We start from the raw sequence: 13733 nt of genomic DNA on the forward strand, positions 1-13733 counted from the left end.
AGTTGTGGAGTTTTTGTGATAAAGAGATTTAACTAAAAATTCTTTTAGCATTTAAAGCATTTTTCAAACTAGGTGTTTTGGAATAGTTTATTTAGTTTTTTCTTTTTTTTTTTGCTAAAAGTATTCCATAAAATCTAAAAACTAAATAAAATAAATTGATTAATGTTTTGTTGTAGCAAAAATAAATAAATAAATAAAAGCTCACTTATAATCTAAAGTAATTACTATCACTCATTAGATAATTAAACTGATAAAAAGCTTTTAAATTTGTGAAAGGACAAACGACAGTGTATATATATTTTAAAAATGTTTTGTATTTTTATACTTGAATCCAATTAATTCAATAATAACAATAATAAATATTATTATTATTATTATTATTGTTGTTGTATGTACTAGGAAATTGATGGCCAAAACCCACTAAGAACAGTGATGCCTTGTCCCTCAAACTAAGTCTACACTCTAGTATTTTTATAGAGAGTGGGAAAATAGTTCTACCATAAATTTGGGACTAAGTTCAGGTCTAAAGCCGAGGAATCTGAAGTAATGAAGAAAGACAATTTAAGTAACAATTGAGGATATTGCGGTCCTCGGGTGAGTTCGAGGACTAGTTCTTATATATGAATGACACAAATTCTATACCAAATAATTCACTGTTCACTTTCTTGTTTTTTTCATCCTTAGAGAATAATCCCCCTTTTAACTATGAGGTTCCCCTCTGTTATATATCCTTCCTCTTTGCATCCTAACTCTTTACTTGTATGTCTTAGGGCTTTTCTTAGGTTACTTGTCCCATCAGAATTCTGCTGAAGGTGATAGAAAGGGCTGCTAACTGTGAAACTACTGTTCATATGTCAGTTCCTCATCAATGCAACTGATAAGGTTGTTGCAGTGCATTCAATACGGTAGGGAAGGTATACCCTTTACAGGAAGCTTCCTTCGACCGTCTTGGCCCTTTCCATGATCCTTTTTTCTCAAAATGGATTCTCCTAAAGTGTTATCTCGTATCTTCCTCCCTTCTCAAGTCAATGAAGTCCTCGAGTTGGATACACTTTTGTGGGTAGAACTGTGCGATACTTCATGCTCCATCCTCTTCAGTCCTCGTACGCTCTACAATTACCTCTCTTTAAAAATGGAAACCCATTGAGCGTCATTTTTTAAAAGAAGTATAAAGATTTATATCAATTCATTATATTTATTAAAAGCTAAAAGCTTAAAATTTTCAATTGATATCTTAAACCACAAAAACATATTTTTGCTATATTATATCAATCTGAATGCTATCTTAAACCACAAAAACAAACTTTTGCTATTTTTTTATGGAAAAAAAGTAGCAATGCCATATTCTATTTTCACATGCTATTCATTTATCTCTTTCTTTCTCTTCCTTTTTGTCTCTTTCTTCTCTGAAATTCTCTCTTGTCTCTCTTCCTCTTCATCTGATTATACCTCTATCTATGAAAGCTCGCCACTACCAGGAAAAAAAAAATTTCAATGATCACCTCAAACCACCATCCCCACAACCTATCACCACCTCAAACCCACAACACCATCACCACCACCATCAAAACCCACAAACAAGGACACCAAATTCATCCCAAAACCAAAACAAATCCACCATTCACAATCACAACTCTTAAAACCCATTCTAAACCCAAACAAAATCAACAATCTACAACAAAAAAAACCCACGATCCACAACCTATCCCACAATAAAAACAAACCCACCATCTCCAGGATTGGATTCATCTCCACCACACTAAACTTCAACAGCAAACCAACATTGATCTCCACCAACAAACTAGCAAACGATCCATGCCACCGAAAATCCATAAACCACTCCACCATACTTGATTTGCCAAGAGAGAGAATAAAGCTTTCTAAGAGGGAGAGAGAGAGAGTTGAATAAAAAAAAGTTTTAATTTTTGCATTTGTGATTGTACGTTTCTGTTAGTATAAGTGTTACTATTGATAGAAGCGTGGTCACAAACACTAAATTTTTTTGGCATTTGACACATTTAATGTAAGTATATATATATATATATATATATTTTTTTTTTTTTTTTTTATTTGGTGTGTTTAATGCTAAAAATTAGCATTTAACATATCTGATTCTAGAGCTAAAGCTCTTTCGAATATTTGCTAAAACATGTGACAATTTCTACTGAATAGTTTTAGGAAGCGTGGTGCTTTAGGAAGCGTGGTGCTAAAGCTCTTTCGAATATTTGCTAAAAATACCTCAATTATAAAATTCAACAGAGAACCAAAAAGAAAAATGGTAAAAAAAACTCAAAATTCTAACAATTCCTATTACAGTAAGTATAGGGATACAAAAAAATTTACCCAACTTTTTCAGTGATTGGTATATAGAATAAAATTTGTATTAATGATAAGTTGATGTAAAAGTAATGTTTCACCAATCACAACTTGATAACTTACTTTGCTAACTCAATAAGTTAATATAAAAGTAGTAAAAAAATTTGTATTTCTAGTCTTGCTCTTCCCATGGACATAAAGCTCAGAATACAACCAAAAGAGAAAAATCTGAATTTCCGAGGAAAAAATCAAATAAAATCTTAACATCCAAAATGGGAATAAACGGAGCCGATTGCTTTCTCCACATTTGCAGAGTTTGGCATGTATGGCTTCCTTCTCACATATGCCAACATGAGCAGCTTATCAACTTGTTAGACTTAAAATTCATTCAATAAGCAGACAAGCTTCATTCAAAATTACCAAACTATCAAAATTGGCTTTTAACTTTCAACTTAAGATGTGACCATTCAATGAGTTTAATGGTGAGTCAGAAGATAGAATATCGTAGGTACACATAGTTTGGAAATAAATAGCACAAAAAGAATTGATTACTATAAATTATACTCGTGAAACAGAAAAATTTGTAGGGAATCTAAGCCCATCCAGGAATATCCATTCCTTTGATGGGGAAATTTAAAAATAAAGATATGAAACTAAGGAAAGTTCAAAAATAATTAGAATCAAATGGGTGGTTTTTAATCTCAATCAATAGCTTCCTGGAATCAGCTATCTTTGTATGCTCAATTTTTCCTAAGGAACCTTAAACTTTCCCATCAAGTTCAGTAGATTCTGATAAACCACTGTGTTTTTGTTGTCTGGAAGTAGGGAGTGAGTGGCTCCTACGCTCCTTTCCACCAGGCTTAGATGAGGCATTTCCGTACCATATCATTCCAACTACCGCTATTATCATTCCCAAAACCACATGCAAATTAAGACCCTCCTTCCCAAAAAAGAAGAATCCCATAATCAAAACAAGGATTGTCTTCATATGACCAAGTACTTGAAAAGACACAGCCGTAAATCTTCCTATGCAAATGAATTGGCTGAGGTTGGTCCCCACAGCAATAGTGCATGAAAGAATTATAAACATCTGGTAAGAGCAAGTTACAGCGGAATTGTGAGTTATAGTACAATTAAAATCAGATAATGTAAGACAGAAGACATTCACCCCCGTTATGCATGTAAATAAACCGGGTGCACAAATGTCATGTATTCCAACACCGCCACATTGAAGTTAGTAAAAAGACACTATAGGAGCTATCGTGGTCTTTTTAAATAAGAGCCACAAAAAACAAATCTACAAAAAAGTTTGCTTGCTAGACAGAAAAATATAAGAAAGTGCTTTTTGGGTCATTCTTGCTTGAAAAAATCAAGAGAGAGAGAGAGAAAGAGGGAGTTTAGTTTAGAATGTTGAGAAAATGACATTTAATGTTGCATTTGGATGCCATGAACAGTAACTTTTTAAAGTTCCTCTAATAACTGGGGAAAGCAGTTGAGGATCTTTTTAATTGATTGCATAAAAAGCAAATGACAGTATATGTCACTGATGTTTGTTATGCCTATAACACGATAGTTTAAAACATGAAATTTTGATTTGCATATGATGATGATAAAAAAAACAATTACTTTTTTTTTTAATAAGTAAAAAACAATCACTTCGTATAAGAATCATGGAAGACAGACCATAAATTGCTGCTGTACTTACCAAAGACCACACATTATAGTCATACGCGTCAACTCTTTTGGTTGTCAACCAGTAATCTAGAAAGGGGCCTATTAACAGCAATGAAGCAGCCTGTGCTGGAGCAGTATGTCCCAAAAGGTTGAAAGAGCCAAGTGAATACTTCCGTTGAAGAAAATGAACATACTGTATGCAGAAATTTGACACAAAAATAAGATGAGTCTTTTGAACAATAAAAAAAAGAATTTAAAAGAGAGAATTCTGTTTATGAGTTTGTCAAAAGAGAGTTTGTAGATAGACAATTTAGAATGTAATTAACACTATATTTCGTACGGTGTGTGTGCACTCAATTGAACATAATATTAATATGTGTCTCAATCTAGCAGACTCCAACATATGTAACTGCACATGCAGAGATCTTGATAGTTATGTGCACATGCGTAGAGGTATTGACTACTTACATATTGTTGCAGAGCAGTGCTCCAGACAGCTATAAAGGCTGCAATGAAGCCTCTGGTATTAACACTCACATCAGTGACAGTGCAAACACCAACACCCAATAGAACAACTGCTATGCTCAGTTTCGTGTCTCTAGAGTATCGAATTTTGTCCAGCACAACTTCCAAAAGGCAGGATACAGGGATCATACTCAACTTAGCAATCTGTAAATAAAACAGAGAATAACATTCAAAAATCATCCAATAGATTGCCAGAATGAAATCGTAAACTGGATCATACAGAAACTTACCTGATAGAATCCAACAGAGTTCCACATTAGACTAACATTCATTCCAACAATAGAGAAGTTAGCAAAGATAACAAATTTTAGAAGCTCCGAGAATGGTAGATGAGAGGATTGGATATATCCCAACCACCGTAGGACAACTGTCATCAGAGTTGTTGTTGCAAAATGCAAACCAGTTAATGTTGTAGCTGCAAAAGATAGCAACTACTTAGAACTGTGAACAAACAAATGATGCGCAATATCCTTATACTATAACATATTTTTCAAATTGCTTACTAAACTGCACTCCTATTGATTACATTTTTCTTCAAATTGCTTATCAAAATCACTGATTAATGGACTCAAAGGTCATTAAACAGGACATCATTGCTAGCACCACCATGCCTCATCCAAACTATTGAACGTACAACTGCACTCCTATTGATCAACTGGCTATGTTGAAAATTACATATAATCACTTAATCATTTCTCTATGGCTCAATTCATTTCCTTAAATTTCCTTCCTGAATTGTTAGCCATCCCAAATCTAAAACAAAGCTGCCCTCACTAAGTTATTAATGTCACTGTACTCAAGTCTTGCTTGGATCATCAATTAGCAGGGACTATTAAGGATTCTTCTTGTGCACAAGTCCCCTGCAGTCATGTCTACTTATACCACTCAACCAGTATGCTTGAAGCACCACACCTGCTACTTGCTCCTAAATCCTGCTTTCTACTTTTCTTGGTTTTAATTGGTTTGTTACATAAACAACCACTCTACCGCATTCTCAAGGGGGATGGAAGCACCGTTTAAACTTAAACTCATTGACCTAAATCATGCTCCTTACTCATGAATAATCACATTGTTATCTCATTTTAGTTTGATTGGAATACATTGTTCACATGGCACTCCGAAACTATTTATTCTTTGCCCCAAGCTCCAATTCAGTTTTTTTCATCAAGATAGTTTTTAGGGAATTCCAGCTCACAAGTTTAACTATCATTTTGTAGGCATATATGATGCAGCATTGAATACCTTTCCATCATGCTCTGACTAATTTTTAGACACTAGGGTGACAGCATCTCAGTACAACACATCTAATTGTCAGTCCCTTATTGAAGACTATCCATCAATGCTTTGTCAGTTAGAACTAACATGAAAGATAAAATCCACATTTCTTTTGGGCCATAATTGTCATAATTAGAGGGACAAAAGGAAACAGAAGAATGAAGATGTTGTAAGACAAATAACTTAAGATTATAACCAATGAACAAACTAGACACTCTGATCTAAGAGGAACAGCAGATAGCCAGATACAAACCAAAAGAGAATCACAGCTTGACAGATTAGCAAACAAATAATTCCAACTTTTGAATCAGAGCTTTCACTATGGTAAGAATCTAATTCAACCACAGAGACGAGAGAAAAGAGAGTGGGGGGGATGTGCAAAGCTTCCTTGCATTGATTTCCACATGAATAGGTAATAAAACTTGAGAGTCCGGTAGCATTAGATCATTGAATGACTTATTAAAAAAAATATATTAAATCAGTGAATGCCATCCGTGATAACCTAATAATATTTAAACTGTATTCCCTCTAACCCTGTGTAAAAAGGATAATATATAAATTGTCTAAATAACTCACCAAAAACAGAGCACCCAGCTATTTAGGTTCTCTCTAATAAAATTAAGGATAAAAGGCACAACTTCTGGAAACATGGACAATAAAATCAGGAAGATATCTTTTTATTGAGAAAAAAGGGTCATTTGAAGGTCCCAACATGCAGGCTCCAAGCAGAAATAAGATGGAGACAGTCCAAACCTTTGAGATTAGATACATAATGGAGAACAAAACCAAAAAGACATAATCAGAGGAATGCTGGAAAAACAGAAAACAGAACTCGTACCATACAGGCTTAAAGGCAATAGAAACATGAAGAAGATCATAGACTAACGTGATCAGAGAAAACTGTTGATATTAGGAATGAACAAAACACAAAACATTAGGAAGAAGATGAAGAAGGAAAGCCCTATTCTAATCCAGTAGGAGTTACACAATATCCATTATCTGAAAGCCTAGTAACCAAGTAAATGATCCCTCCCAACTCCAACGCAATTACTTACAGCAAGCTATTTAACAGAGAAAAAAAAAATGCACTAAGAAGAGAGAAAGAACTAGAACATTAAGTGCACAAAGGTTGTTAAATGGATAAACAGATACTCTTGAAGCTAAGGAGATAATGTGATAAGGTTACCGGAAAAGGCAACATAGATCAAGAGAGAGAAAAATAAAAAAAGAAATAATTTAGGAATACTTTACCAAAACTGAAGCCGTAAGTAGCCATCAAGGCTTTATTGACAATGATAATCCCAACAGAAGTAACAACATTAAACATCCAAGCAGCTGCATCTACAGAAGCCTTCTTATCAGCCTTGCTAGCGGGAGCCATTGTTATTATTATGTGTTGCTTATAGTAATTGCCAAGTGTATAGAGTCCTTAAAACCCTCAGATTACATAAAGAAATCTATCCACATCTGAGCGAAAGTCCAAGAGTTGTTCAACTCACTTAGCAACAAATTATTCTACAAAGGAAAAATTGGAAAGAGTCAGAAAAACAAATGAAAATTGTTAAAATTTGAAATTTCAATTGTAATGCCAGAATATTATCCATATCACCATTGTAAGCTTTTCTGTGCACAATCAAAATTCTAATGTATGATCATGTTAATCAGTCAATGTAGAACATCATGCATCATTATCACATTGTATTCTGTCATCCAAATCCAATAGCAAAAAGGCAACAACTAAAGTTAAAGATAGAGGTCTAATATTACCTGCGGGCAAAATATATTTGTGGAAAAGTATGGAAGATTAACATTTGATTTCTCAGATATTATTATTATTATATAAATTATGATGATCATTATTATTCTCTGGGATAGAACCAATTCATGCGAGGATATAACAAAACCATAACCTTAACCATGCTTAGTAAGTGCACAACGAGAATTAATTTTAATTTACAACGTAAGTTAGATCCCCCAATTAAATTGTTTTATTTAATTGGGGAACCAAACTTTGGCTTTTAATTTTATATATCATCAGCTAAGTTATAAGATATATATACACTTGAATATAGGTAGGAGGTGTAGCACAAATTTGGTATTAGCAAAAAATAAATAAATAAATAAAAAATAAAAATTCAGCTTCCTCGTCACCAATTTAAAGCACAATTCAGAAAAACCTTCTTTTTAAAGTTTAACTGAGCTTAAGCAAAAGAGATCACGCTCCAAATATTACAGAACCGTACTACTCATCTTTCCATTTTAGGCAGCCAATTTTTTCTATTTAAGCTCTCTCTCTCTCTAAGGATCAATGGAAATGTAATCATAAAAAAAAAAAGGCAGATTTCCTTAATAGATGCAACATGAATGAGAGAAACAGATCAATAAGAACGACGCAAAAATTAGACAATCTCACCCAAAAAATCTTAAAGAATTAAGAATCAGATCTAGAATTTCGGGAATAGAGCAAGCGTAAGATCTATGGAAAAATGAGAGAAATTGTAGGGTTTGGAAACGAACATAGAACACGTACCGGCGAAGAAGAAGAAGAAGAAGAAGCAGCAGCAATGAGGGGTGAGGCTGAGAGAGTTAGAGCTACACGTAAATAAAGAAAAGTGGTAGTGGTAGTCTGGTAGAATACAAGTACCAGCCTGAGGAGGTAAAAGGTTGGATTTGATATTGATATTTATGATGCGTTTGTTTGTGAATTGTGAATTGTGAATTGTGAAAGCAAAAGCAGTCAGTTTAGACTTTTTTAGATAAACAAAAAGCGTTGTGAGTTTGCAAGTTTTTTTTTTTTTTTTTTTTTTTTTGGTTGTTGCTTTTTCAGTTTTCTTGATTTGGCATTTGAGAGAGAGGGAGGTCGTGGAAATGTGTTGCAGGCAGCCAGCCAATTATTTTTTCATTGCAGAGCAAGCAGACGTGAATTTTGGCTCCTAATGGGAAAAAAAAAAAAAAAAAAAATGCAAAAACACCCCATATGATGATTAGGTGCATTTTTCTTTTTATTTTATAAGAGCTACAAGAAGCTAGTCCAAGATTCAATTTGGAATATATGAAAAACTCAATGATATAATTGAAAATCATGGGTTGTTTTTGCAATTAACCCAATCCTTAGGAGGTGTTTTTGCATTTATGTCTTTCTAATTTATAAAACCTATTAAATAGTTAAAAATATAAAAATAAAAGAGTACGTAATATGATGAGATTAAAATTGTCAAATAAAAACATATGAAATTTTTTTAAAACTTTAGACTTGCTCCTTAGAGGTCCAAGGGTCTGGGAAAGAAGAATTGGCCTCATCGTGGTTTAAACAATGGCTAAACACATCCAAGTGACTAAATGTGATTAGTGACAATCTTAGATCTAGCATTTGATCATCATGGTGATTGTGTTGAGGGAAATCCATGAAGGGGTCTATGAAAATCACTTAGGGCACTTTTGGTAGACTGTAACAGTAATTACATAGGAATAAGAATATGTATTACAAAGAATACAAGACGCTGTAATGAAATACTTATTACTATTCATTTATTTGGCGACAATACAATAATAGAACCTTGAAGACAATAGAATGAAAGTATTTTAAATCAAACTTAAGATATATTTTAGGAAATATCTTACTCATATAATTATATTTCCTAAAAAATAATATTTTGTAAATTTGAAAGAGAGATTGGTTATTTTTTTATGATTTTTTATTTTCATAATTATTATATACATAAGGAAAGTTTGTTTATTTGAAAATATATTTATTTTAGAAATTAATATACCTATCAAGGAATAACTATTACAACCCCTTTAGAGATAAATAGTTATTCCTCATTTTAAAGAATAGCTATTAAAAAAAAATGACTATTTCCTATAATAAAAGCATAACCAAACAATTGAATAGCTAAACTATAGGAATAACTATTACATTACAGTACTTATTACAGTTTACTAAACATAGCCTTAGAAGGCAAATCCCTATCCTACAAAGCCCTCAAGTTGGGTTACTACTGCCCAACAATGACTAAAGATTTCCAAAAGCTTTTCAAAGAGTGTGATGTGTGTAGACACCGCATTTTATACCTATTAATAAATTTTGGTCCCCAATCCCAATAATGAGCTTGACATATGTCAACTAAGGGTAATTAAAGAATTTACAATAGTTTGGAAGTAATCACAACTCAAAAGTGTTCAAATCGCTTTGAAATCAATACTGGAAAATGACCTTTACTCACTATTTTGATTGTAACCTTTGATCCACAAAGAATTTTTTAGTAAAGTTTGTTTTATTGGAAATTAGACATCCCGAGGTTCAATTTGAACACAAAATTTGGCTATTTTGGACTTATATTGAGTAAGTTATGACCATTTGAAATTGGGCTAACTAGGTGCGCAGTCTGATTTTCTGCATTTTAAAACTTCATTTTAAGGATCCAAAATATCATACTTTGATGTGGGCCGGCCCAAAGACCATTGAGAACATCCAAAGATCATTAAAAATCCACAAAGACACTAATTTTAACTTTAAATACTCATGCATCCAATGCATGAGTATTTTTTTTACTTGGTCTAAGCCGAATCTGGGGTGGTATAAATTAAACACAAATGCATCGGTTCTAACATCCTCAAGTTGTGCTGGTAGGGGTGGGCTTCTAAGAGACTCAAATGGTTCTTGGGTCTAGGGTTTCTCTAGACTCATTGGCTCCTCAAGTATCCTTCTTGCTAAGTTATGGGCCTTAAGAGATGGAATTGCTATGGCAAAAAGCCTTAACATTGACAAACTTATTATAAATGTTGATGCCTCCAAAGTCATTAACCTTTTCTCTAAGCCAAGTTATGCTAATCGGCTAACCCAACCTATCGTGGATAATTGCAGGAACATGCTCCAAGCTATCCAGGAGTTTCGCATGAAGCACTGCTTTAGGAAAACCAACAAAGCCACTAACTTGCTTGCAAAACTTGGCCGCTACCAAACTGAATCTTTTGTTTCTTATGTAACTCCTTTGGTTGTTATGGAGGCCCTTACTTATGACTCTAATGTTGTAACCTATCTTATTCAGGCACCAACTGCTTATGATTAATATAATTAGCCCTGTGTTTTACCCAAAAAAAAAAAAAAAAATACTCATCTTATGTCTCCAATTAAAACCCTAGTTAGAGAGAGTTATTTTTTGCCTCCATCTTCTCAAAAACCCTATTTTCTCTTTTCAAAATCCTAGGGCAGCACCTTAGCACATTTTTTACAAATTAAAAACCTCTCTTTAGTTAGTTCTAAGGTAGAAACTATTTTTCTAAATTGATTTCTCAAAAAAATTTTCAAAACTTTTTGTTCTTGAGTTGTGATTACTAATTATTGTTGTGTTCTTTGATTATCTTTGTCTTCTCCATCTAATTTTTATGTTGTAGGCACTGAGGGGTCGGTTAAACAATCTCAAATCTATGATTCTAAAGTAAGGTGAGTCTCTTTTCCATGATTTCCCACTTTACTATATATGATTCACATGATTCTTTGTTTAATACTATATTAAGTGTTCTTACTTGTTATAGTTGATTTTATGATCTTTTTTTGGTTTATTAATCTAACCATGACTGTGAAAGACCACCAAAATTGGATGCCTCTCAAAAAAGAGAGATTTTGGAGTGTGCTTTTTAGGGCACCTCTTTTTTTGAGTAAGTGGTGTGGAGTCACCACTTATTTTTTTATGCAAAGAATAAGAAAAACTAAATACATGATTAAATTGTTCTCTTCATTAATTGGAAAAAAAAGTTTACATAATTGAAAATTTACATGGCTTTGGGTCTTAGTTACAAACTACCAAATAATTACATGCCTTTTTGTCTTAGTTACATTCTACCCAAAATAAAAATAAAGACAAAGCTAGATCTACTTAACCAAAGATCTAAATCCGGAGGCTAAGTTACAGAATGGGAAGGTGTTAGGCACACATTCCCCCTAGACAGAGTCTAGTCTTCTAGACTCTTGTGACCAATGTACCTTTTTATGCATGTCATGAATGATACGTTGAACATGTGAATGAAAAATTAAATCACATAAATTTATTTATGAATGAAGTCTCTTCTTTTAATAAAAAAAAAAAAAAAATTCAGATCTGTTTTGGTTGGTATAAAAAAATTGATTTTGATTTGTCAAAATACCAGATTTGTTTTGTAGTATATAGAAAAAATGGTTTTTGGAGATAAAAATTTAGATCTGTGTTTATTACATAAAACAAAGTCTTTTGATTTGAGAAAGTATTAGATCTGTTTCTGAGAACTTAGAAAAATGGCTTTTGATTTATAAAAGATCAGATCTGTTTTGAGATAATACAAAAAATGGTTTTTGATAACAGAAAAATCAGATCTGTTTTGTATATCTCTTAAAAAATATGGAAAAATTGTTTAAGAAGAGAGTTTCACTCATAATTTAAATTTATGCAACATAAATTAAATAAAACAAACACAAACACAATCATGTATAATCTTTTCTTTATTTCAAAAATTTGCATGCATTAAAAAATTAGATCTGTTTCTAAGGAAAATACAAATTAGTTTTTTTGATAAAAATGATTGGATTTGTATCTAATGAAGACACAAACTAGTTTTGATTAAGAAAAATCCAGATCTACATCTAAGGAAGACGCAGATCTGTTTTATGTTAGAGAAAAATTTAGATCTACATCTAATGAAGATGCATATATGTTTTATTGTGAAGAAAAATTCACATCTACATCTAAGGAAGATGCAGATATATTTTATGGTGAAAAAAAAATTTAGATCTACATTTAAAGAAGATGCAAATCTATTTTATTGTGAATAAAAAGTCAGATATACATCTAAAGAAGATGCTGATCTGTTTTATTTTGAGAAAAAAAATTAGATCTACATCTAAGGAAGATGCAGATCTATTTTATTTAGAAGAAAAATTCAGATCTACATCTAAAGAAGATGTAGATCAATTTTATTTTGAAGACAAAGAGTTGTTCATATGCAGATTATTGATATTCAAGAAAGAGACTATAATAATTGCATAAAAACAATCATGCTTTATGTAAGGTTGAATTTATTCAACCATCTAATTGGCTTTATTCCGTACCAAATTTGCTTGTAATTCAGCATTTAGTAACCCTGTATTTAGGTGGGTTTGTTGTAAGGGTAGTAAGTGAGATAGAGTGAAGATTGCTCAAGAGTGTGCAAGAAAACAGAGACTCGCGACTGGGACTCGCGGGTGACTCGCGGCTGCAAGCCGCCAGAAGCAGCACACGTGCCAAGCATGCTGGAAGATGAACAGTCATGCTAGCTGGAGCACTACAGGACAAAACAGGACAACTGGCCATACGGTTAACTCGCGACTGGATCTCGCGACTTAGTCAAGCCGCGAGGTCAAGCCGCGAGCCACCCCTGTTTTGTAAAACCTGACGTTTCACATTCCTCTCCCACTCCAGTATAAATACCCCTTTTACCCACGATTGAAAGAAAGCTTCCAGAGAGAATTTTGAGAGAGAAACCCTAAAAAAAAACCAGATTGTTTCACCCACAATCTCTACCTTAGAGTCTCTTCAAATTCCTCAACTCTCTTCCTTTCCATTGTCAAATCCTTGAGAGGCATTATACCAAACCTGGTTCTCACCATCATCATCACTGTGAGACAGTTGTTTGGATTTCTGGGAAGCAGTTAGGAAGGAACCAATCTTCATTGGTTGATGCTACGGTCTAGTAGCGGAATCCGGGAAGTTAGAAAAGAAAAAGGTTCGGCGCAATCTCGTTGGAGCAAGAAGCTTGGAGGGCTTAGGTGCACTGGGTAGATTAGGCTTGGAGGGTCTATTACTGTCCTTGTATCCCAACTGTATTTTCTAGTGGATTGTTTACCGCTTGGAGGGCGGCGGAGAGGTTTTTCGCCGAGGACTTCGGTTTCCTCTTCGATAACACATCGCGTGTTGTCTTTGTGTTTGCATCTT

The 13733-nt window shown here is 33.3% G+C and overlaps 1 protein-coding gene across 2 annotated transcripts; it reads right to left on the bottom strand.

Moving 5' to 3' along the window:
- Positions 1–2834: 2834 nt before the first annotated feature.
- LOC126713597 (UDP-rhamnose/UDP-galactose transporter 6) lies at positions 2835–8719 on the bottom strand. Of its 2 annotated transcripts, none has more exons than XM_050413383.1 (6): positions 8321–8719; positions 7042–7305; positions 4746–4930; positions 4459–4659; positions 4022–4183; positions 2835–3406 (listed from the first exon to the last, which is right to left on the bottom strand). In XM_050413383.1, the coding sequence occupies exons 2-6, from the start codon at positions 7169–7171 to the stop codon at positions 3077–3079; spliced, it is 1008 nt and encodes a 335-aa protein (XP_050269340.1). In that variant the 5' UTR covers positions 7172–7305; positions 8321–8719; the 3' UTR covers positions 2835–3076. The 2 variants fall into 2 exon arrangements, with proteins under 2 accessions (XP_050269340.1, XP_050269341.1); XM_050413384.1 differs by having other exon boundaries at positions 8308–8719.
- Positions 8720–13733: the final 5014 nt, after the last annotated feature.

The sequence above is a fragment of the Quercus robur genome, chromosome 2 (assembly GCF_932294415.1).
Source record: "Quercus robur chromosome 2, dhQueRobu3.1, whole genome shotgun sequence".
NCBI lineage: Eukaryota > Viridiplantae > Streptophyta > Magnoliopsida > Fagales > Fagaceae > Quercus > Quercus robur.

Excerpts from the sequence above, each read along its gene's own strand:
- LOC126713597 (XM_050413383.1), bottom strand. The coding sequence starts at position 7,171 with ATGGCTCCCGCTAGCAAGGCTGATAAGAAGGCTTCTGTAGATGCAGCT. Across the intron at positions 4,931-7,041 it reads TACTTACGGCTTCAGTTTTG|CTACAACATTAACTGGTTTG; the intron begins GTAAAGTATTCC and ends TATCTTTTGCAG. Across the intron at positions 3,407-4,021 it reads ACTATAATGTGTGGTCTTTG|ATGTTTATAATTCTTTCATG; the intron begins GTAAGTACAGCA and ends TGCTCTTACCAG.